At 45.8% G+C, this 26,292-nt stretch overlaps 1 protein-coding gene across 2 annotated transcripts in view; it reads right to left on the bottom strand.

Moving 5' to 3' along the window:
• Positions 1–26,292, bottom strand: part of LOC147717224 (keratin, type I cytoskeletal 17-like) — a 109,459-nt gene that overhangs the window by 72,590 nt on the left and 10,577 nt on the right. The window contains exons 4-8 of one of the 2 annotated variants that reach the window (XM_086924173.1): positions 23,689–23,850; positions 22,223–22,348; positions 19,895–20,115; positions 18,233–18,279; positions 15,476–16,080 (exon numbers count right to left, since the gene is read on the bottom strand). In XM_086924173.1, the coding sequence (XP_086780299.1) occupies positions 16,064–16,080; positions 18,233–18,279; positions 19,895–20,115; positions 22,223–22,348; positions 23,689–23,850 (573 nt within the window). In that variant the 3' untranslated portion in view covers positions 15,476–16,063. Of the gene's footprint in view, positions 1–15,475; positions 16,081–18,232; positions 18,280–19,894; positions 20,116–22,222; positions 22,349–23,688; positions 23,851–26,292 lie in introns of those variants that run through there. The other variant, XM_086924174.1, reaches the window with a different exon arrangement.

Raw genomic sequence — 26,292 nt, 5'->3', positions numbered from 1 at the left:
CTCCCCGCTCCCGCCTCCCAGCTGCTCCTCCCACCCGTGCACTTGGCCTTATATGGCGACCGTGCGACGCAGGTGAGTGTGTCCTAGCTTTAGAACACCCCCGCGCCGCACGGCCACCAGCTGCTGCGTGTGCCCTCTTCCTTGTGCCTCGCTGCCCGACTGCCGGCTCGTGACCACGCCCCCTCCTTCGAGCGGCGTGGTCCGTGTTCAGCGCTCCTCTCCCTGTGCCCCCGGGGCACTGTGCAGACTCGTACTAGTGCTCTTTAGTGTTTATAATTGTTTTCACGCCGTATTGCCTGTTGACCTGTATTTTTGTGATCATTGTTGTTGTTCCGCCGTATTGACTGTCTTTTTTCCCACCTACAGCCGCCCTCCCCGCTCCCCGCTTCCCGCCTCCACCCCTGACCCCGCCCCTTTTTGCCTTCTGTTCCCTCCCCGCTCCCGCCTCCCAGCTGCTCCGCCCACCCGCGCACTTGGCCTTATATGGCGACCGTGCGACGCAGGTGAGTGTGTCCTAGCTTTAGAACACCCCCGCGCCGCACGGCCACCAGCTGCTGCGTGTGCCCCCTTCCTTGTGCCTCGCTGCCCGACTGCCGGCTCGTGACCACGCCCCCTCCTTCGAGCGGCGTGGTCCGTGTTCAGCGCTCCTCTCCCTGTGCCCCCGGGGCACTGTGCAGACTCGTACTAGTGCTCTTTAGTGTTTATAATTGTTTTCCCGCCGTATTGCCTGTTGACCTGTATTTTTGTGATCATTGTTGTTGTTCCGCCGTATTGACTGTCTTTTTTCCCACCTGCAGCCGCCCTCCCCGCTCCCCGCTTCCCGCCTCCACCGCTGACCCCGCCCCTTTTTGCCTTCTGTTCCCTCCCCGCCTCCCAGCTGCTCCGCCCACCCGCGCACTTCGCCTTATATGGCGACCGTGCGAACGCGCAGCGGTCACGCGCAGCGGGCACGCCGATTGTGCGCCGAAGGCGCGCCAAAGGTAAGCCCGTCTGCGCCCGTCCGCGACCGGATCGCGACCAGCGCCAGGACCCCTGGCCCACGAAGACCCCGACCGACCCGCCTAACGTACACCGCCGCCACCCTCTCCGCACTCAACACCGGCCGACTCCCAGGATGCCACCAAGCCACACCACGCCGCACCCACGGACCCTTCAGCTGCCACGCCTGCAAGTTCACCTGCATCCGGACCTGCCTCGCACCAGCACCCGCCAAGTCGAAAACCAGCGGCACCCACCTCAAGTGCATCCTGCTCAACACCCGCTCCGTCCACAGACACGCCATCGAACTCTGGAACCTCCTAGACGCCACAGCCCCTGACGTTGCCTTCCTCACGGAGACCTGGATGAACGCCTCTTCAGCTCCCGACATCGCCATCGCCATCCCAGAGGGCTACAAGATCACCCGGAGGGATCGCACCGCCAACCAGATGGGAGGAGGCATCGCCATCGTCCACAGGAACACCATCCGTCTCACGACCAGCACCGACAACACCCTGACCACCGCCGAACACCTGCATTTCCAGATCCACACCGGCCCGAACACCACCCTCAGAGGCACCCTGATCTACCGACCCCCGGGACCACGCACACAATTCAGCGACGACATCGCCGACTTCGTCAGCCCGCATGCCCTCCCCTCCGCTGACTACATCCTCTTGGGGGACCTCAACTTCCACCTGGAGAACAACAACGACCGCAACACCAGCACCCTGCTCGACAACCTCGCCAATCTTGGACTCAAGCAGCTGGTGTCCACCCCCACCCACCTCGCCGGACACACACTCGACGCAGTCTTCTCATCCAGCACAGACATCGACTTCAGCCACGCCACAGAGCTTCAATGGACGGACCACAGCTGCGTCCACTTCACCTTCAAAAGAACGACGACCCACCACCACCAACAACAGGCTGCCCGCAGAAGCTGGAACAAGATCACAGCAGACCAGCTCGCCACCTCCTTGAGCCAGCACCCTCCTGCCAGCTCAGCAAACCCCAACAAGGCCGCCGACAACCTCACGAAGTGGATCAGCAACTGCGCGGACGAGCTCGCCCCGCTGAGGACCCCGCCCAGCAGACCCGGCAGCAAGAAAGCCCCATGGTTCACCGACGAACTCAAGAGCTCCAAGAAGAACTGCCGAGCCCTCGAGAAAGTCTGGAGAAGGGAACCTACACCGGACAACAGGACCACCTTCAAGCTGGCCACCCGGAAGCACCACCAGCTGATCCGCGCCGCCAAGAAAACTGCATTCAAGGACCGGCTGGACAACAACGCACACAACTGCAAGGAACTCTTCAACATCGTGAAAGAGCTATCCAACCCCAGCGCAGGAAACAACGACATCACCCCATCGCAAGACCTCTGCAACTCCCTCGCCTCATACTTCCACAACAAGATCGCGGACATACACAACAGCTTCAACAACCAACCAACGCACACCACGACCGAACAACCACCCCCCACCACCACCCTCCACGCCTGGACCCCGATCAGCACCGAAGACACCATCCGCACGATGAACTCCATCCACTCCGGATCGCCGACCGACCCCTGCCCTCACCACGTCTTCAACAAGGCCGACGCTGTCATCGCACCCCACCTACGAGACATCATCAACACATCCTTCGACACCGCCACCTTCCCTGAGAGCTGGAAGCACGCCGAACTCAGCGCTCTACTCAAGAAACCCACAGCGGACCCCACTGAACTCAAGAATTACCGCCCCATCTCGCTCCTTCCGTTTCCAGCCAAAGTCATCGAAAAGACCGTCAACAAGCAGATGGCCGCCTTCCTCGAGACGAATGGATCCCTCGACCCCTCACAGTCTGGCTTCCGAGCCACCCACAGCACCGAGACCGCCCTCATCGCCGCCACCGATGACATCCGAGCCCTGATGGACAACGGAGAAACAGCGGCCCTCATCCTCCTAGACCTCTCCGCGGCATTCGACACTGTCTGCCACCGCACCCTAGTACAGCGCCTCAGCAACATCGGAATCCAGGACAAGGCGCTGGAATGGATCATCTCCTTCCTCGACGGAAGAACACAGAGAGTCCGCCTACCACCGTACAAGTCAGAGGCCACCGAAGTCATCTGCGGCGTCCCGCAAGGATCCTCGCTGAGCCCTACTCTCTTCAACGTCTACATGAGCCCCCTCGCGGCCATCGCACGCCAACACAACCTCAACATCATCTCCTACGCCGACGACACCCAGCTGATCCTCTCCCTGACCAACGACCCCGCCGCCGCCAGAGCCAACCTGCACGAAGGGATGAAAGAGGTAGCCGAGTGGATGACGACCAGCCGCCTGAAACTGAACTCAGACAAGACGGAGGTCCTCATCCTGGGCTCTTCACCCTCCGCCTGGGACGACTCCTGGTGGCCTCCCGCCCTGGGCACGGCACCCAAACCGACAGACCATGCACGCAACCTGGGCTTCATCCTGGACTCCTCCCTCTCCATGACCAGGCAAGTCAACAACGTCTCCTCGGCGTGCTTCAACATCCTACGCATGCTACGGAAGATCTTCTGGTGGATCCCCACCGAGACCAGGAAGACCGTCACCCAGGCCCTCGTCACCAGTCGACTGGACTACGGCAACGCCCTCTACGCCGGTACCACCGCCAAGCTCCAGAAGAGACTCCAGCGGATCCAGAACGCCTCAGCCAGACTCATCCTCGACATCCCACGAACCAGCCACATCTCCGGACATCTGAGAGACCTACACTGGCTCCCCGTCAACAAAAGAATCACCTTCCGCCTCCTCACCCACGCACACAAAGCCCTACACGACCAAGGCCCGAGCTACCTCAACAGCCGAATCAACTTCTACGCTCCCAAACGCCACCTCCGATCAGCCAACCAGGCCCTCGCCGCCGTCCCCCGCATCCGAAGAGCGACTTCAGGAGGAAGGTCCTTCTCCTACCTGGCCGCCAAGACCTGGAACTCCCTCCCGACCGACCTGCGCCTGACCCAAGACCACCTCTCCTTCAGGAAGAAGCTGAAGACCTGGCTGTTCGAGCAGTAGCGGCACCCCCCCCACCCCCAGCGCCTTGAGACCCTACGGGTATGTAGCGCGCTCTATAAATGTCTTTGATTGATTGATTGATTTCACCGTTTGAGGACCTCACACGAAGTTTGAATTAATCCATGTATTGTTGAAACACTTCAACGGTCAGTCTCTTAAAACAAAATTCCAGTATTACCTCTGATTTAAAATCCAAACATGTTTCGGGCCACAATGCCCTTGATCACTGGCGTAGGCAACAGGGAAGGCAGTCACAAAATAGGCATACCTTTGCGATCTTAAATCACCGCCGCACTGGGCGGGAACCCCAGATGCTTCCTGGTAGATAGAGTTCTACCGGAAAAATAGTCCATAGTGGGTGCTGCACACCAGTAATATTTTCCACAGTGGGTTGTTTTAATATCATCTCTGCTGCCCAGCTTTATTTTCAGTGTCATCCAACCGGTTCCGGTGTTTCCAGCGCCTCTTGTCCTTTGCACTGTGGACCTGCTGATTTGCTACGGGGCACCTCGCGATCTTGAGCCCACTGCTAAGAAATCAAAACAAAACTGCTCCACCATTTGAGGGCCTCACCCCCCAATGTAACAAGACGGCCGCTCGGCTCTGAAGCTCCGGCGGAACTGATGCATCAATGATGCCTGTCAGCCTGCACTGGTGCCCTCCTTGCCCTACGGACATATGATATTGCCATCCTGACTGGGGGTATCCTACTGGACCCATTGGATGACACCTGGACTGCCAATGGAGTTGCTTTCCATCAATCCAGTGCTTGCGGCCTGATGCGGCCCTCGGAGGCTCCGCAGTGACAGGGGCCGCGGTTAAGCCTGAGGATGGGTAGGCAATTCTACCTGGTGTGCTGATTCCATACTGCTGGAAACCTTGCTGGATGACACTGGCCTACGTTGCTGTGGGGCCTGGCGCTACCCGACTCCCTCCCTGTATCAATGGGCTATGCTGGCTGGGAGGAGAGGTGCAGCGGCTGCTTACTTACATGAGCCAGAGCTTAGTATATCGCCTCCTCACACACAGAAGAGCTGCCTGGAGGCCACCTAGCATTTCCTGGGTGCTGCCTTGCTGTGGGCTCTCCTGGACTCTCCCTCTCTTTACATTTGGGGGGGGGGGGTGCTGTGGGACACCGGCCCTATTGTGGACCTTGGGAGCCTGATCCTGCTGACTAGATTGGAGGTACGTTGGAGTGCCTCACCTCCGATATTGATTCCTGTGCTAAGTGCCTGGACACTCCCTGAGATGACGACTTAGCTTTGCTGCAGACAGTTCATTGCCCATGTGTCACTGCAAGATGTGACTGATGTCTTTGCCCTGCTGATTGTTTGGAGTGATTTCATACAAAGTCACTTGAGCGCTGCCTGTCGTCCTTATTGCATTTTTCCTTTTTTTCGCCTCGTTCGTGGTTTGTTTCCTTTTCTACTCCCTACTATTCCACCCTTGACTCATAGCATTGTGCGTACCCTTTAGTGCATCAAATTTTGACTGCTCCTGAGCCATTTTCAGAGTAGTGCAATGGGTCAAAGTGACCCTAAGCAGCAGTATCTCTATGTTGACTCAATCAGGACTCCCCGGCATCAGGGCTTGGAAGACCCCACTGAGGGAGATGCTGGTTCATCCCTATATGGTGTTACCCCCCCAGAGGGAGCTGCTGCCATAATGGCCGAACTGAAATCAGTTGTCAAGGCCATAGACTCTCGCTTTGACGCTCTCTCTAGGCTCCTAGATGGTGTGCAAGAGCGCATGGAAAGACATGAAACTAGATTAGACGCTGGCGAGCAATGAATCTCCGAGATTGAGGAGGGTGGCACTGCAGTGAATAAACATCTCGAAAAAATGAAAACATGAAGTGGACTCCTAAGATGATGGCTCCAAAGATCGAAGATTTGGAGGTGTGCTCCTGCCAGAACAACTTTCTAATTGCTGGGGTGGCTGAGACCACCAACACCGGACATATGGACACTTTGGTTGAGAATCTATTATCATAGCTTTTTGGCAGGGACTCGTTCACACCTACATTAATGGTTGAGAGGGCACATATGTCTCTCGGTCCCCGGCAAGTATCGGGGGCAACCCCCGTCTCATTATTGCCAGACTTCTCCACTACAGAGACCATGATATTGCCATTTGTCTTGCTCTTGAGAAAGGACCACTGCACTTTCAAGGTATGACTGTGTTGTTATAGCCCAATTTTCCACCATTCGTGCAGGAGCATGAATGGCATTTCTAGGATTGCTTATGTGCTCGAAGGGAATCCTCCCTTGCACCCAGACACCATTGCACAATGGTGCAAGAGGGTCTGCATTGGCGCTAAGTTGCTAAACTTAGCACCATCGCAGGGGGTAATGCAATGCTGCACCACATTCTTGTAAATATGGTGCAGGCTTGCATTTCAGAAGTGGAGGAGTGAGGTGTAAAAAAGTGTGGGAGAAGAGAGAGAGTACCTCACGGTAGAAACACCCAGGGGGTTGCCGGCTGGTACTCGCTACTATGCTCACTTGTCATCATCAGTCACTCTCTCTCTGTGTAGAGAAAAGATAAGTGTGAGTTCTCCTTTTGGAAGAATCTCCAACCAATAGGTTAAGAGTGATAGAAAAATGTAAACAATCAGTGCCTAATGTTTTTCATATATGTGCCCGTTGGAACCCTGTGAGAATCTAAAAATATAATTCACACCATTAAAAACAGGTAAAGCTTGCTGGCCTGACACAACTTTATTGAATGCTGCAAGCTTCCCAAATTAAAAATGGTTTCCATCAAACCATGATCAACTTTATACTGCCAACATCTTCCGTTGCTGAATCATCACGCAACTTCTTCAGGGCTGTAAGGGGTTCCAATTCTCAACTTCACTGGAGATTCACTTAAAACTTAGCTGTTGCGAAGCCTCCTTGTACCTGCAACGGTCTTCACAGTGGTACACATGTCTTCCGATTGCGTGGCCCTCGGGTGACTGCACACTGTCTAGCCCCCGATGCCGCGTCCCACCGGCGTGTTAGAAGCTCGCCGGCCTCTCCATCAACTGGAGAAAATCTGAGCTTTTCCCCCTAACAGACGGCACTGACCCTTGCCCTATTGATTTTTCCCTGCAATGGTGTACGAGCTCTGCTAAATAACTTGGCCTTTATCTACACAGGGATAGTTCAGAGATTATTCGCCTTAACTAGGGCTCAGAAATTGATCGGCTCTCCACCCAAATTGAACGCTGGGTCTGGCTCCCTTTCTCTATAGCAGGGAGAATAGCTGTAATCAAAATGGTGTTTCTTACCCATTTTTTTACATTTAATATTTATTTCTTAACATCCCAATAGTGTTAACGAAAAACTTTTTCAAAACTTTGCACAGTACGCTCATGCACCTGATTTTGGGCTGGCAGTGGCAAGCACCCTAGGATTAGTTGGCATACATTAACTCTGCCCTATGACGGTGGTGGCTTCAGACTCCCTGATTTTACATCTATTGTCTTGTAGCTCAAGAACATACTTCTGCTACCATCTAAATGCCAGACTGCAATATCCTAAACCGAAATGGACACAGGCCCTCTCGTTGTACCTCCTTACCACACTTACACATACTTAACCCAGGACCCCTGCTGAGTTACAGACACTACCTACCACATACTGGGCTTGGACCAGGATCAAACGATTGTTGGGTTTTGACATGTAATACTCCCCTCATATTCCCCTTCTTGATAATGCCTGGCTCCTGCTGACCAGGGAGTCGCTGACTCAGCGCACACTAAGCACGTACCATTTCCATAGCATGGGTTATTTGTTTACAGACTCTATCTTACAGTCCATCTCCTCGCTGACTGAGGGCCATGATGCGACTTCCATGGATAGGTTTATCCTACACCGGCTCCACTGCACTTTATGCACCACTCTTCAGTCGTACCCTCAGGAACTTAGGGGCATATTATCAAGACAGGCGATAAAATTATCCCTGTTTTAGCGGCAGAAAACTGCCGCTAAAACGGCAATATTTGGCTTGATAATATGCTCTATGGCAGTGGTTCCCAAATTTTTGACTCCTGAGTACCCCCATTGAGTCACCACTGGAAGCCGGGGACCCCCAAGCAATTTGTATGATTTAAATTTCAAACATTAAAACAGTAAATCGAAAACACTAAAAACAGATGCACACACAAAACAAATACTCAAATTACTAAGGATTTTAGTATTTTATATTGAAAGAATTTGCAAAAAACAGGAAGGTTAGTGCTTCATCTCCCTGACTAACTTTTAAATGGTTGGTTTTATTTCGCAGTACAAGGCTCCTGCCCGGGCCAGACTGGAAACCCAAAGCAGCCCTGGCAAATGTTTTCAGACCAGTCCACATACAGTGCACACCAAGTGCAGTGAGTGAGCCTGACTACTATAAAGGGGGCTTTTTGGAGGCACTCCACCCCCAAGAAAATTTAGGAAACAATGGTGCACTCTACAACAACTTTATCATTATATATTGAATTGTATCAGCTTTTAGAGAATTGTAAATGATGACCTTACTATGCAAAAAAGGATACGACAATCTTTGTTGGGGTTCTTCAATGATTCCTTCTTATCAACCTCCAACAGTGACTCATCTCTCCATAGCTCCTCTGACATGTATTTCCTTTGTTTTATAGCATCTCTCATACCATTGAAGGATGTCAGAGCCCTTTACATATAGGGGCAGATTTACAAGCCCCTTGCGCCACGGGTGCGTCACAAAAAGTGACGCATTGGTCGCGCAGTTTAGTACCCCATATTTCCAAGGCAGGAAAAGCCACCCCGCGTGACTTTTCCTCGTCTTATAAATTTGGCCCATTTGCACACAGCACTTTGCGTGAAAGGGGCGCTCCATGGGTGTTGCTGTGGGCGTTCCCACCCAACACCCACGAAACCAGACACATTTCCAGATTTACTTTAATTCGTAAATCTGGAAATGTGTCTGAATGCTATGCCTCCCAGGGGAGGCACAGGGAGGCGCAACGAGGAGAAATGTATTCATTTATTCTAGTTTTTTCCTCTTTCTATGCGTGTTGCATTCTGCAGCATGCATAACATAGAAAGAGAATATCACGTCTGGTTATTGTTTATGTACAGGAAGGTGTCCCTTCCGCACATAAACAATCAGTAAAACAATGACGTTTTGCAAGTTCTATGTGTGCTAACGCAGCTCATACATATTAACAATCTGCTCACGACAAAGGCATCCTTGTACCATGGGGCAAATGTGCCTGTGCAGGCGCATGGCAGCAGTTTGTGTGCCAGCGCAGGGGGAAACACAGTGATGCAACATATTTTTGTAAATATGTCACATCCCTGTGCTTTGAAAGTGACTCAGTGCGGCGATGCCAAATGGCTTGCGACACACACTGAGTCACTTTCCTTGTAAATCTGCACCATAGAGACAATGATTCGTATGTGTAAATTAGTGTATAGCAAATGTTACATAACGCAAATGCGACTACAAGGTGTAGCATTCACATGTCATTCATACTGGTAGGCATTTTTAAAGAGTGCTTGGTCTGGAGAAGCACATACTCAGGATTCAGAACATAACGCAGTGGTTAGCATTGAATTGAACAATACAAATGTATTTCCACCCAAATTAATCTTTTTAGCAGCATCAGGATAATGAAAGACTTGGAAAAAACATGTTTCTGACTTGTACCATGCAGTTTGCAAGCAGCTCTTTGAGGACAGTTTATAGGTCACTGTTCTAAATTACGATGATCACTTATGAAATGCACAGTAACAAAAGAATCCCAGTGACAAAATCAGTAATCCACTAACCCATGCACAGAAAAACCTGTTTTTTAAATGCATGGTACATGTTCTTTCAGCAGGCATATTAACCTTCTGTGCTACATTCAAAGCTGCCAGTTGACAAAACTCATCTCTCTCTCCAGCAGGTACATTAATAATTGACGTTATCTTGACACTTTTATTGTTGCTGGAAAACTGCTAATTCTACAAGGAACTTTGTAGTGCTTTTAAAATGATTGCCTGAGGACCCCCTGGGAATGTGTCACAGACCCCTGGGGGTCCGCGGACCACAGTTTGGGAAACAGTGCCATAAAGCATATTATCAAGCCCATTATCGCCATTTTAGCAGCCATTTTCTGCCAGTAAAACAGCAATAATTTTATCGCCTGTATTGATAATATGCCCCAAAGCGACTTTCCTCCCCTCACTATGATTATCACAGCCCCGATAACGTTCATTTAGTATCCCGCCTATATGACATTTCCAAGCGGCTGAAACCCTTTTGGTGTAGAGAAAGCAAGGGCTGCATGGGAGAGAGACTTTACATAATAGAATGTGGTATTGTTGTGAGAAATCCAGGCAGATCTCCAATAATCATCGCAATAAATGATTGCATTTTAAATACCTGCACCGGGCCTGTGCCCCTCCCCGTTTCCTGACTAAACTTGACCCGACTAGATCACATCACTGCTCTAGATGGCAGAGTATGCTGATTTTGCCAACTTAGCTTAGGAACTGCTGTCCTATACTTGCATTTTAGAATGCAGTCCACTGCACACTCTCCCGCATGACGGGGCAGGCACTTAGTTCAACCCCTTTATTGGCCCTGTTAGGGTATGTTAAGCCTATACTGACAAGTGTTCATCGTTTTACTGAAATTTGTATTACTATTGGCCAAGAAGCAAGTTGCTATACATTGGTGTGATGTTTCTTGCCCGGCTGAATGGGTATGGATGGGTGACTTAACCTTCTGTGATGCTAGGAGTGGAGTGAATGACTCTTTACAGCCCCACACGTCACTACCGAAGGACATATGGCAACCACTCAGATACTATTTATAACGTTCAATCCCAGACATTGACAAGGATGTGGCACCTTATGCCCAAACCTCTCCTGCTCCTCACGCTATATATATATATACAGAGGATCCCCCAAACCAGATTAATATATATATATACATATATACATATATCGAAAAAGATGGCCACTCTGACTAGGACTTCATGGAGAAGCAGAGGGTTCAAAGTCTCACCGGCAGATCTATTGCTGGAATCAATTTGCTAAATTGTATTTATTGTTTTTGCATTGCATTCGCCAGAGGCATCTTCAGTGTGCTTTGCATTAATGGGGAAAGAAAGTGCCTTGCTAACGCTCGATAGCCGCTTAGAGTAGCCTTCAGCTTTCTCTTGAAAAGAGTCAAGGACGTAGCAAGCTTAAGTTTAATGGCAAGGATTTCCAGAGTGAGCTTAAGTCTAATGGTAAGGAATTCCAGAGTCAGCTTATATCCAGTGGCAAGGAGTTTGAGAGCAAGCTTACGTCTAATTGCTAGGAGTTCCAGAGCAAGCTTATGTCTAGTGGCAAGTAGAGCTAGAGTGAGCTTATGTCTAGTGACAAGGAGTTCCAGAGCGAGCTTATGTCTAATGCAAGGAGATCTGGAGCGAGCTTATGACTAGTGACAAGGAGTTCCAGAGCGAGATTATGTCTAGTGGCAAGGAGTTCCAGAACAAGCTTATGTCTAGTGGCAAGGAGTTCCAGAGCAAGCTTATGTCTAGTGGCAAGGAGTTCCAGAGCAAGCTTATGTCTAGTGACAAGGAGTTCCAGAGCAAGCTTATGTCTAATGCAAGGAGATCTAGAGCGAGCTAATGTCTAGTGACAAGGAGTTCCAGAGCAAGCTTATGTCTAGTGGCAAGGAGTTCCAGAGCAAGCTTATGTCTAGTGGCAAGGAGATCTAGAGCGAGCTAATGTCTAGTGACAAGGAGTTCCAGAGCAAGCTTATGTCTAGTGACAAGGAGTTCCAGAGCAAGCTTATGTCTAGTGGCAAGGAGTTCCAGAGCAAGCTTATGTCTAGTGACAAGGAGTTCCAGAGCAAGCTTATGTCTAATGCAAGGAGATCTAGAGCGAGCTTATGTCTAGTGACAAGGAGTTCCAGAGCAATATTATGTCTAGTGGCAAGGAGTTCCAGAACAAGCTTATGTCTAGTGGCAAGGAGTTCCAGAGCAAGCTTATGTCTAGTGGCAAGGAGTTCCAGAGCAAGCTTATGTCTAGTGACAAGGAGTTCCAGAGCAAGCTTATGTCTAATGCAAGGAGATCTAGAGCGAGCTTATGTCTAGTGACAAGGAGTTCCAGAGCAAGATTATGTCTAGTGGCAAGGAGTTCCAGAACAAGCTTATGTCTAGTGTCAAGGAGTTCCAGAGCAAGCTTATGTCTAGTGGCAAGGAGTTCCAGAGCAAGCTTATGTCTAGTGACAAGGAGTTCCAGAGCAAGCTTATGTCTAATGCAAGGAGATCTAGAGCGAGCTTATGTCTAGTGACAAGGAATTCCAGAGCAAGCTTATGTCTAGTGACAAAGAGTTCCAGAGCAAGCTTATGTCTAATGCAAGGAGATCTATAGCGAGCTTATGTCTAGTGACAAGGAGTTCCAGAGCAAGATTATGTCTAGTGGCAAGGAGTTCCAGAACAAGCTTATGTCTAGTGGCAAGGAGTTCCAGAGCAAGCTTATGTCTAGTGGCAAGGAGTTCCAGAGCAAGCTTATGTCTAGTGACAAGGAGTTCCAGAGCAAGCTTATGTCTAGTGACAAGGAGTTCCAGAGCAAGCGTATGTCTAATGCAAGGAGATCTAGAGCGAGCTTATGTCTAGTGACAAGGAGTTTCAGAGCAAGATTATGTCTAGTGGCAAGGAGTTCCAGAACAAGCTTATGTCTAGTGGCAAGGAGTTCCAGAGCAAGCTTATGTCTAGTGGCAAGGAGTTCCAGAGCAAGCTTATGTCTAGTGACAAGGAGTTCCAGAGCAAGCTTATGTCTAGTGACAAGGAGTTCCAGAGCAAGCTTATGTCTAATGCAAGGAGATCTAGAGCGAGCTTATGTCTAGTGACAAGGATTTCCAGAGCAAGATTATGTCTAGTGGCAAGGAGTTCCAGAACAAGCTTATGTCTAGTGGCAAGGAGTTCCAGAGCAAGCTTATGTCTAGTGGCAAGGAGTTCCAGAGCAAGCTTATGTCTAGCGACAAGGAGTTCCAGAGCAAGCTTATGTCTAATGCAAGGAGATCTAGAGCGAGCTAATGTCTAGTGACTAGGAGTTCCAGAGCAAGCTTATGTCTAGTGGCAAGGAGTTCCAGAGCAAGCTTATGTCTAGTGGCAAGGAGATCTAGAGCGAGCTAATGTCTAGTGACAAGGAGTTCCAGAGCAAGCTTATGTCTAGTGACAAGGAGTTCCAGAGCAAGCTTATGTCTAGTGGCAAGGAGTTCCAGAGCAAGCTTATGTCTAGTGACAAGGAGTTCCAGAGCAAGCTTATGTCTAATGCAAGGAGATCTAGAGCGAGCTTATGTCTAGTGACAAGGAGTTCCAGAGCAAGATTATGTCTAGTGGCAAGGAGTTCCAGAACAAGCTTATGTCTAATGCAAGGAGATCTAGAGCGAGCTTATGTCTAGTGGCAAGGAGTTCCAGAGCAAGATTATGTCTAATGCAAGGAGATCTAGAGCGAGCTTATGTCTAGTGACAAGGAGTTCCAGAGCAAGCTTATGTCTAGTGACAAGGAGTTCCAGAGCAAGCTTATGTCTAGTGACAAGGAGTTCCAGAGCAAGCTTATGTCTAATGCAAGGAGATCTAGAGCGAGCTTATGTCTAGTGGCAAGGAGCTCCAAACCCACAAAATCCCCCTCACCAGGTCCTAACGTTAAATACAAGCACCTTCGTAAGAGCTAGGTCTTGCTGTGGGTCAACATATGGGCTTGAGGAGCAGCGTGATGTCTTTTCCGTTTCAGATGCAACGGGGGAGCATCGACTTCATTGGACTAAAGGTCCTGATACCTCAGACTGCTGCAGTGAATCTGCTCACTGTGGTGGATCGGGAGCCTCTCCTGGGGCAGACGTTGGCTGTGGGCTGTTGGAAGTGATGTCAGTCTGCACAAGTGTCTGCATAATAACAAGAAAATTTGACTGCAGGTCTTCTCATTGCTTATGCAACAGTGCACCTATAATACCACGACTCTGCAATTATTAGTATTTATTAGCTGTATAGAAACCATTGTTCATCAGTGCCTCTGGTATTCCTCAATTTTCTTAGATAAATTGGGTGTGCACATCATTTTTATAATTTTGCATTATTACCCACACATGCAGACACTAGTGACTATTAGCACCCTATTTCAGTGCTCTTCACACTTTTTAATGCCCGGCCCTCAGCAAAAAAAAAATCATTGGGGGGGGCCCCCTCAGAATTGTTTACATTTATTGTATTCAATTTGCAATGTTTAAGTATGTTTTGACTTATTTAAACATTAGAGTTATGTTAAACACATTAAAATGGCTAATTACAGAGTTGTTGGCGGCTGATCACTTGTATTCAGCTTAAAACCAAGCACTGCTATCAGCAGGATGCCTCTTTTGACCAGAGCCTTGCGCCCTCGCTGGGATCAGTTAAGGTCCCCTAAGGGGGCTCGCCCACCAGATTGACGACCCCTGCCCTTTTGCCTTGCATTTATGGTAATAACTAGGCTGTTGGCACCACACAACCCTAAATAGGGATTTGCAGCCGGATCAGCATCTGGCTCTCACTTGGCACATCGGGAAAAAGCCCATCATTCCCCTCCAGTGCTTCTCCATCTTCCTCCACAGAAGCTTTTGTTTTAGAAATGGTTGTCTGGCCACCACCCCTTGCTTTGGTAAAGGGGAATGTCATTGCCACAGAGTAGCAGAAAAATATTTTTAAAACATGGCAGTTTATTCATATGTTGATGTTTTTATGCCGTTGATTGGGCTTCTGCCTCAACAAGCAAGAACTTGAAGCATCCAGTGCTGTCACTCACATCACTCACTGTTTTCACTTTTCAGTGAGTAATAACGAAAATAATACCTCTCCTTCTTTCCTTCACCTACACAATGCACACTCGGAAATTGTAAGTTGTGCACTTTTGGCCCTTAGTCCTGAAGAATGCCTGTGAGCTAAAGAGATGGGTAGAAACATGTTGACCAGTAATACATGAATGGTCCTAAACCCCTTTTCTTCTTAACTTTGTGCTAGGGAGCACCAATGACCTGGAGTCAATTCTACCTTGAGGCAACTGTATTCTTGTGGCCTACTATCTGTAGACCAAATGAATTGTGGATCTGACTCCCCCCTGAGGCAAATCAAACACAAGGAACAAGCAAGAGCTTCCATTTACTGATATAGATTGTTAAAGGGCTCTTCTGAAACCCACAGGGACCTACAACATCCTTCTACAGTAAGGAGCTGATCCTATGGTGAAGCATGGCACTTGCCTTGGTGAGGGTCTGTCGCCCTTCTGACTCAGAATGTGGAGTTAATAAACAATAAGGTAGTCACTCACTAAAAGCACAGCGGACCAGTGAGAGTGGAACCCGCTTCGTTCCTATACATGTATAAAGACAAAAGGATTCTTGTGTTGAGTTTATCATGCATTACTTTTTTGGGCACAAAGCACTAAACAATTTTAAAACATTGATGTCCTGTGTTGCTGTTTGAGTCTTCGAACTTTCTTTAAACCGTTTTTGATCATTGTACATAGTTTACACCACAGAGACAGGAGTCAAGTTTGCATCAGCCAAAGTAACAACTTTAATGTACGTTTCTTGCAAAAACAAGATGACACACCCATGGAAGTCCTGAAACAGCAGGAGGAAGAGAACTAAGAGAGGAAGCAGGGTAATCAAGGCAAGGTGATGGAGAAGTTTAGTGAGGAGGATATTTTTTGTCAAGGTCAAGTGCAGAGAGGAGAAGATGGTAGGAAGGAGAAGTGTAAAGAGGAGAGGATGGTAGGAAGGGGAAGTGTAGAGGGGAGAGGATGGTATCAGGGGCATGTACATAAAGACGATGGGAGCTGAGACCACATACTACATTCCCATTGAAGACAGAGGAAAAAACCCTATCAAAGACAAGGACAAAAGACCGACATAAAATGCTGAAGAAGCCTTGAAGAATCCACAGAAGCTGTACATGGAGAGTTTTTCAAAATGGCCACAGCCTGTGGCAGAAGGGTAGGGGGTACTCGGACGCCTCTCGGACAGAATCACTTTAGGAAGATGCTGTTTGGGCTTCGGCAGCTGTCTGATTATTTCACCCTTGTAACTGACAGAGAGAAAAAAATGTTTAATTTGGACAACATCAAAACAAAATGGCATAATAATAAAAAAGACATAAACTGTTGTTCTTTGTTATTGGTCTGATATCATAAACATAACGTGTATTTGTAAAGGGCATGTTCACCCAAGTGTGACTCGGCACCGAATAACAGATGTTTATTGTTACTCAACTCAATGGTATTCATTTTATCGACCTTAGAAGGATGAAAGGATGAGTGAACCTGCCAGGATTTGAACCTGTGACAATGAGGTCGAACATAGGCCACTGTAGTGGAAGCATTAGTCCTTTAAGTCTCCAGACATGGCTTTTTGATTACATTAAGAGTTGCAAGTTTCATGCAGAAAGATGTTAAGGATTACTTTTGTTTGTACTCAATCATGATCATTGCTTAATCGAGCCAATATCAGCATTAAATAGATCAATGAGATAATGTGCCTACTGCCCAGATCTGTATATAATTTGGTAGTCACAGGCTTGATTGCTGATGCTGTAAGAAAGCCTTTTGTGAAATGAAAACCCAAAGTCAAGAATTGGTAAAACGTGGAATTAACTTCACAAGCATGTTAAAGGTTTCAAAGTTTTGCACCAGGTGAGCTAAATGCCTTGATCAGGACCAGGAATGCTGAGGCTGTTCCTGCATTTTCTTCATGTTTATGTAGCACAAACTTGGCCCAATGGTTTTAGAGTGCTTTACACAGGGCTTTAAGTGGGATAGAAAACCTGAGGGGTCTCTTAAAGGGGCGTGGCCAATGTAATTAAGGGTGTGGCATAAAAACATACGCTAAAAATCTGTGCTTAGCATAGTGTGCCGCCCCACTTGTATTTTGCTGTTTCTGTCATTGCATCCAGATATAGGATACAACAATTAACAACATATATACAACAAGTCAGGACTATTGGCTTTGTCAATGGAAGATAAATAGGCAGCAACTATGTCTTGTATATAAAGCTTCCACTTAAGGCAGTGGCTTTACAAGGGAACCAGATTACGTTACACATTTTTTTAGGCACAGGAGAAAGTGATTTGCTCAGAATAAAAGGATGTTGAGCCAAATCGGAGGTGCGAGCCTGGTTTCCGAGCAGAAGCCCCAGCCACTAGGCCAGATCTTAGAAAGAAGCCTAGCATTATGAGACTCCCCATCTGCCATTGAATCTGAACTATCGAACTAGAGAAGAAAATGGTCACCCTCACCCGCTTGGAAAAGAGCAAGGTCCAGCTGAAGTAATACATGTTTAGAGCTACTCACAAGTAACACAGCCCTACAGATTAACCGGCCAGACTCAAACCCACAAAGCATACGTCTAAAGACAATTCCTCAATAGCACTTTATTGCTCCCAATCGGTATCCTTGGGGAGTGGAATATATAGGGGAGTAACTTAGTGATCCACTTGGAGTACAACAGAATGAATGAATGAATGTGCAACTTTTAAAGCGCGAACTTAGCCCAAGGGCATCAAGGCGCTGAGAGCAGACATCATGCAGGCAAAATCGATTCTCACTCAAACCGATCCTCGAGAGAACAGCCATGTCTTGAGGGCTTTACGGAACAGCAAGTGTTCCTGTTGCCCGGAGAGCGAGTTCGGAAGAGAATTCCAAGCACCTGCAGCAGCAAGTGAGAAGGCCCTCCCGCCCCATCTCATCTTTTTAACCCGAGGAACAACAAGGAAATTCTTTATTGCAGACTGCAGATTTCTGGAGGGCACATACTGTTTAAAAATGGTCTTTAAACCCAAAAGGCCCAGCCATAATATGCGTTATGGGTAAGGCAAAGAGTTTAAAACATGATTCTACAATCCACCGGGAGCCAGTGTAGCGCCCTAAGGGAGGACGAGAGCGAACGACGTTTCGGAATGTCCATGTACAACAGCACCTCAAGAAAACCAAAACCAATGGTAAAACAACAGCACCCACCACAGAAAATGCACAGTAACAACTAACTGTGCCAGACACAGAGTAAAGGCCCCATTTACTGAAAAGATCCTACAGTCAGCAAGTATCCCCTAGAGAACCTTTCAGCATGCATGGAGAGTATGACCAGCACCCCGAAATATCTCTAGAATGACAATAATACCGGGAGGATTGAGCCCCTCTCCATTCTTTCAATTAAAGCACACAATGGCGCTTGTCTGACTTACCTCCTCTGTTGGTCTGATCGGCAGGTTTCTTGTCTCCATCCGGTACCCTATGAGACAGAAGTATGTGGGAAGTTAATTGCCGAACAATTGAATCCCTGCAAGATTCAAGCTACCATCTATATGATAACTAGGAATCTTCCCATATTAATGGTCCTAAGCGAAGCACATTTTAATATGATGTAGGTAAGATTTTAAACCTATGTGGTGACCTTGATTTCATCAACAGAGCTTAACTGTCCCATAACAAGAATAACCTCTTATCTTATTTCATTGAATATAACTTAAAGGTTGAACTAGTGGGTAGTTATTAAGATAAAATATTTAACAGTCTAAAGAAATAATACTTAAAACGCATCTGCCCATTTTGTGAATTACACAATGCAAGATTAAAGAGCTCATTTAATGATCAGTAGGTCTGCAAATGCGAATCAGGCTGAAACTTTAAAAAAAACAAAACAATGTTGCGTCACGATAGTAAATAAGTAAATTTTCATTCTGTTTCAGATTTACAATTATTTAATCTTTTTTGGAGAGAATTAGTTTGTTTCGCAAAGGAACCCGTTGTTTTTTGAAGAATATATTTTTTGTTTGTCAAAGAAAAAACATTCTATTCTTTCTTTAACTTGTTTTAGTGTTTGGAAAACAATATACAAAATACATTTAAAAAGAAAAACTTGTGGAAATATTAGGAGGAGTTGAAAAGACACAAATAATTAACAGTTTGATAAATTAATATAGAATTATATTTATTATGTTACAAACCAGTTGAAAAAGGAGACCCTCAGCCTAGTAGCAGAAACTTTTATTAATTAGCTAATTTCTCTTTAAATCCTAAAAGTGTAAGAACCTTGTAATTGGATCAAATTTACATTTAGAAGTACATAGCCTATAAGTCATCCTTGCAGTTGCCTGTGCAGAACAGAAACATGAGATATACTCCTGACACCACTAGATGGATGATGGAAAGTGGTTGGAAGATGTAAGGCCCCTTTTTAGCAATGCCTAAGCAATGGTTAGTTGTACAACAGTGCTTGCATCAGCTACCAAAGGCTGATAACCAGATATTATTAATCCTCGATAGTCCCACCCAAAATAAGGAGGATGGAGGAGAGCTGATACCTAGATTTGCAGGTCAGATTGATTCTAGAAAAAATCTTGTCCCAGGATTTACACAATTCTTAATAATCAGAAAACATAAACGAGTGATCTGGCACAAGTCTTCTTCACCTGGGGAGAGAAGATATCGCTTTTGTCCCTGTTGAAAGAGCCGATGTGGAGTATAATTAATCCAAACTATTGTGTTAAAGAGTTGAATACAGAGTTTATCAAGTTTCAATGAGCACAATTTTTTTTTAAACAGTTTTTTGCTGAATAATTTATTGTTTTTTATATGATTTGCAGCTTGATGCAAAGCACAGTTTGAGTCAGAATTTCAGCTATTTGCTTTCAGGCAAAGTACATTTATGTAGTGCTAATCCTTGCATGTACAGATTAGCTGCAACCACAATAACCTTCTAGAGCTCATCTGTACTGGTATGTTGGGTCATACTGTATCCTTTTTTCCATACAATATTGGCCAATGAAAAAGCTCAATCAGAAGTCATTTTAAGTAGCCATCTTTAAAGGAGCCACTCAGTGCTCTTGTTATTCAATCCCACTCACTTGCTGTCCTGCCCTTCCAGGAGGCTGCGGTACTTTCCTATCTCTTGCTCCAGCCGCGCTTTGATGTCCAGGAGGGTTGTGTACTCAATGCTGTTTTGTTCCATGTCGGATCTCATCTGGCTCAGCTCTGATTCAATATTGGTGATCCTGGTCTGCAGCTGCGCCAGCTGCATGCAATAGCGCCCTTCTGTTTCTGCAAGGCTGGCTTCTAATGAGGCTTTCTGCGAGTAGGAGGAGAGGTGATGTTAAGCAATAAAGCATGCATTCTTGGTACAAATAAGATCAAATCAATAATTGCTCTATCTAAAAAAATTGCTATTACATATGCCATCCCAATTATAAGGCCAATTACAGCTACACTTAGTACCCCTATTGGCGATGTGCAAGAAATACCCAGGGGCTTATAGTGATGCAGAATGTGAGGTAGAAGACACATCCAAACAAACAACCTACCCCAACATTTAGTAGCTATGATAAGGAAAAAAGAAAACATTTTGTTTCCAAATGTCGCTTCTTTCATTATCCCAGGTATAGGTGAGGTGTTAAAACAGACACTTCCCGTTTTTGTTAAATATAAAACAGCATTTTGCTATAACATGAAAAAAAAATATTTAACATTTGTCCATTGATGTCAATAGACCAATTGCAGGTACAATGTGGTGTGTTAATACAGTTAGTTTTCTGTAGGGAGAAAATAGGGTACTTTACCGAAGGGGGACGAGTACCAGGAAGAAAACACAGCATTCAAAGTCAACAATAGGAGTCTATGGTAATTCCACCCCCTTTTAAATGGCGCATTGTCACAAGAGCTATGGCTCATCGTTGTGGAATGATGTGCACTGCATTGGCCCTTACAGGAAGGGTGCCTAAAGCAGATTATAGACTGAAAGCCTTGGGTTTCATTACTCTGCAGAGTCATGTACCCTGTAATGAGGAGCTATGCATTCCATATTGGGTATGGACTTTGTTGTGAACATTTATCTACCCTAATAGTTGGTAGGATCTTACATATTGTTTGCTACTTTTGGTCTCTTGATTTTGCCAGTGACTGAGAAAACAGTATTTAAATAATTAGTATGAAAATATGTCATCCTCAAGGCTAGATCTGTCCTAAGTAGGCTAAGGATCTTCTTATGAGTCAGTGTGAGTATCCACATATTTGATAAATGTTAGCTACATCCACTTATCCTAAAATGAGTGATGGTGGTACAAGTAATGTATAGAGCCTGGCCGCTGGGAATGGTCGGATGCCATCTATTGATGTATCAGAAAAGGGCTTTCCTCTTCCAGAGGTTACTTTGGGTATAGAATTTTTACAAAAAGGGGATTTATCTGAGGCTACTTAAATTTGTGCATCATACAAAGGCTACACACCCATTGTGTTAATTAATGCATACATACTTGTTGGATGTTGCCCAAGGTTACAGGTGATGCATCATTGGACATTAGACACTGGGGGTGATCACTACATCATATGTCTATACATAGCAATATTATTCCCTCTGGATGTAGAGCTACTTTAGGAGAGAAGTACGGCAGCTTCAACATCTGCCTTGAAGCACATTACAGCTGAAGATTATTTGGATAAATACACATTTTGGGAGAAATTGAAGAGGAAAAAGTCATCTAAGGGATGTACTATTGTGGTACATTTGACTGTGCTCAGGAATAGAGACCATGTCAGACTGTCGACACTCATATTGCAAATGCACTCACTCAAGTGGTCGACTTTGGCCAACTAGGATAATTTCATGCTGCTTTTTCTTAATGACAGAGAATCGAAGGGGATATTTTCAAATTCTACTCAAAGACAATAATTCGAAATTGATGCCTCGGTGACCCACAGCAGATGCCCCTGTCCTACGGTGTTAAAGAATGCCACGGCGGCGCAGCTAAAGCACATGCCACCAATATGGGTTCAGGTTTCTATCAACGAGGATATTATGAGATTACCTGGGTAGATTTATATTTTTAACAAGCTTTCTCATAAATTCCATCCATGTTTTTCTCCATGGACGGCCAACTCACCTTTCCAAGGTCAAAGAAATGATTATTATTCAGTTCCAATGTATTAGTAGTGTTCATATTATTCGCCGACATCAATCTTCATGGGCTGATTCTGCTTATTTTGTGCAATATAGCTTTGTTCAGGCTTATTTTGTGTTTGAAAATAGTGACTAAATTCTGGACCCACAAAGGTGATAAAAAAGTGAGTAATTCTAGAAAGACTCTCTCTACAAACCAAAGCACGGCCTACACATGAAACTGATTATGGAATTGTTGCTTTACCCATAATGCCTTGCTGAGGAGCATACGCTCTGAACTCACCATGCTGAGCTGAGACTGCAGTTCGATCTCCAGACTCTGCAAGCTCTGACGGACACTCGATATCTCGCTCTTCGATGATTGGACGGTTTGGGTATCTGCGACAACTTTTTGAATAAGTTCTTTGCTCTACAAAGAAAACAATGCATAATTTGTAGGGTCTCATCTTTAATAAAACAGATGTGAATGATGTATGAGACGGATGACTACTGGATGAAATGTGCTAGACTTCGCGTGCTCAGTGCTACAAATGGCCACAAATTTTTCATCAAGAATTAATTCTGCTAGGAACATCAATTGTGTTGCGTTCGACTGTTCTTCTCGCTAGGGTGCTCATTACTATTACAAATGCAGGAAACCATTTTACATTGGCAATCCCAGTGATAAGCAAAGTGATTTGCTAAAAATGTATTTTGCCCATGTACTAAACGCCTTTTGTGAATCAGAAAGCCATTCTTAGGGGCGTAGCCAATCTCAGGGCATTACAAATTGCAACCTGGTTATTTAACATCCCTTAGGCCTGATGTTCTATGATCCCTCTTCAAATTGGAATTTAGCACAAAATTACAGTCAGGTTTTCAAAAAGTCAATGCGTAATTTGCACCCACTCTTGGCAGCCCCCTTCCTCATACTTCTGGCCCATAGTGCTCTCTCAAACACAAGACCAATAGTATGTAGTGGAAAGTGTTCCTCGCTTCTAAGCAATCTCCCTTGACGTTGCTTTATGAGTATCATGTAAGAATCTGTAACCCATACCCAACAAACTCATGAGCTCAATAAACATAATCAAGAAAAATGTAATTCCCAAATTCCATTCTTTTAATCAAGAGAATGGGCCAGATGTGACTAACAGGCATGTGGGGGTGTGGGGGAGGAGATGGTGAGAAGGCTTCTCTCCAAAATAAGAGAAGCAAATCTGATGCAAATAGTTTTAAAATGTTGGTAATGGTTTCTTGGTAATGGGTTGAAGCAATGGTGTTCTTTAACCCCTTCGCTGCTCATGACGAGCTCAGCTCATCATGAGGCACGGTTGAGCTGTGCTGGTGACGAGCTGATCTCGTCATGTACAATGGGATTTACTCATAGCTCAGCACCGGGAGGGAAAACCACTAGCAGCCAAGGTGTTAATTTCTTATATACCCTATGTCTGTTTTACCTTCAATCCCAAAATCCCCCGTCAATGACTCGCGCACCAGCATTGGACCAGACATCCCAAAAGCACGGCTAGCTGATTGCTTTTACCTTTAAAACACACTGAAAGGCCAGGGAACTAAATATTCCAAATGGTGTCTCCCACTGATACTTCAACACATAATCTCTACCATAAAACAAATATGTAGATGATAAAGACAGAGTTGCAATGTGCTCTTTGCCCATGTTAAATTGCATGTCAAGTGGGTTATGTCATCAATAGGTTAGGTGAAGGTGATCACGTTGAAATAGTTGAAGCGATCCATTTGTCTACTCACCCTAGCCTGGTACTGCTCCTCCGCCTGCTTCCGATACTTCTCAGCCAGCTTCTCGTAGTCCAATCTTGATTCGTTCAGAACCTTCAGCAAGTCTACTCCTGGTGCCGCGTTCATCTCAACATCGAGGCTTCCGGCCTGCTGGTTCTGGGCCGCCTTCATTTCCTGTGTAAAACTTCAGAGGGTCATTTGCCTGACTAAGGTCTGGTAAAGCTCAGGTAATGCAACTGTGGGAACATGCACTTTGGTAATGTTTCATTTGTGATGCCCCCCACATCACTTATAGTGTGTCATTTCTCTGACATCTGTGATGTCCTACACTCAAGCTTTCTTCAAATAATCTTGTGTATAATGCCAGTTTTCTTGCTCTGCTTTGAAACTTTGCACTGCTAGTGGCTCAGCATGAGAGGATTCTCTGTCACAGTGACTGGATTCTGCTCTACTATTGAGCTAACAGCACTTTGGATGATGGGATGTGTAGTTCTCATTCCCACCATGTATACACTGCTCTTCAAATCAGAGCAGGCAGATGGATGTTGGTTGAAGTCGACACATGATCTGTGGCCAGTGGATGGGCAAATAATGCACAGTGTGATTTGGGTAAGGGTGTGTGTCACTGCTGTGTAATAGGAGGTGTCAGAAGAAACATACCATATGGAATAGGGCGGCAGGATGAGTAAGGATCAGCATTATCTGTAGATGTACATAATAGCCATAAAACTAGGGAATCACACTGGAATAGACATAGATGTTGGCCATCCTTTAGGTTTGTTAAAGGTGCTTTGACCTGAGAGCGGTAGTCGGTCCTCTAAATGGAATGGTACTGAGTGACTACAGTGTTTTTTTAATTTAAAAGTACATACCAGCAGTATGCACTTTTGTGTTGGTGCAACCCTTTTAATGGGAATGACCAGTACTTATTATTAGCAAAACTATACTTTGAGATATTGAGTAATTGCACCTTTATGCTTCTATTTCAAGCACTGATGGTCGTGAATCGAAGTGCATCGCTAGTGATAATACTTGGGAGCGTGGTTTTATTTAACTTTGCCATACTTCAGTCCTCAAGAACTGTGATCACACATTGATTGCAGGATAGCCTCATGACATAGTAAAAAAACAGTATGTTAAGATTCCAATGACAACTGACAGACTGCTGCACCAAATATAGACAGCGAGTCGCCGGTGTATATTTGGTGCAGTACCATACCTATTTTTGCTCTCATTGTCGTCCCAAGATACTGGCCTGTCTTGACCACCTGGAACTTCTATTTAGAGTCCTTTTATATTTTGTCAGCACACTTTTAGTGCTTAGACTCAAGCTTCCCTGACCGTACACTAAATTCTCAGAATATCAATGCATCACATCCTTTGAGAAAACCTCCCCTTAGTCAACTGCTGGCCTACCTTTTTGAGAGCTTTTCATTTTTTGGTTTGGATACAGCTTTCACGCCTTGAAAAAGTTATTCCTGGACCAAAACACGTGTCAGCTGACTCTTTAAAGTCTATGAACCATCAATACATTGCAAATTTTTGATGTACATCTATTTGATCCCTGCTAGGGCTGGGTGTAGCTTGCGTAATTCTGTGTTGTGTAATCATGCGGAATTAACTAACAATTTTGCAAGATAATGCTTGAATTACATGAGTAATTGTGCATTTAGCACCATTTCTTAGAGCAAAAATACCCCCCTGCAACCTAAATTGACACAAGGAGGCATTTTGCGGTAAGAAATACCATTAAAATCAACAACACGAATAGTGAGGGCAAGCAGATGCTCGAGCACATTTAATGTGCTCTGGGGGAAGGATTTTTCTCCAATTTACTACCAGCATTTAGTGCTAGTTTCTTAGCACCAAATGCACCTCTCATCAAAAATGGACGCAAGCATGCATTTTTCCCTAAGAAACAGTGCGTAATGCAGCAGTAATGGTATATTGAGTGTGAGGTTGCTGCTCGCACTCTTTAAATGTGCTTGCAGCAGGAATTTCCCCCCAAATGATTCTTAATTATGCAAGCAGGAGTTATTATGTAATTACTGGTATTTTCACATCATAGCATTATACAGAATTACCTATATTACCATGATTACTCCAGCCCAATAAAAATTCTGCAGAGGTCTAATCCTAGCCCCAGAAGTCTACCTTAACATCTTACTAGATTGCTGAGACACAACATTTCTTATGTTCTTCATAAGACATGATATGGAGATCTCATGGTCGCTGCATTTGCTCATTCTGTGGCAGATGGAAATTCTCTTCAAATAATAACACTTTTTATTCTTAAAAGAGCATTAACTTTTCGTCTAAAACGTATAGCATCGCTAAATTGTTATTCTGAGATTCTGTAGCTAAAATGAGTTGTGCCGTGGCATTTGTGCCACACATTTCGTTCTTGGACAACCTTTCTGATTTTAGTGGTCCAGAATGCCGCAAGGTTCAGCACATCACATACCATATCATCCAATGTGTATTTGTTGCTATTTCACCTGACTGGATTGGGTTGACTTGTGAGTATGGATTTCAATGTCACTGGTTTATGCTCATGCAATAGATGTGCATAGTACGGATCTCAGTGAAAGTCATCTACATAGACAGTAGTTGTCT

This window comes from Lissotriton vulgaris, chromosome 5, assembly GCF_964263255.1.
Source record: "Lissotriton vulgaris chromosome 5, aLisVul1.2, whole genome shotgun sequence".
Taxonomy (NCBI): domain Eukaryota; kingdom Metazoa; phylum Chordata; class Amphibia; order Caudata; family Salamandridae; genus Lissotriton; species Lissotriton vulgaris.
The sequence above is the reverse complement of the archived record's forward strand: the minus strand, read 5'-3'. Positions and strand labels throughout refer to the sequence as shown.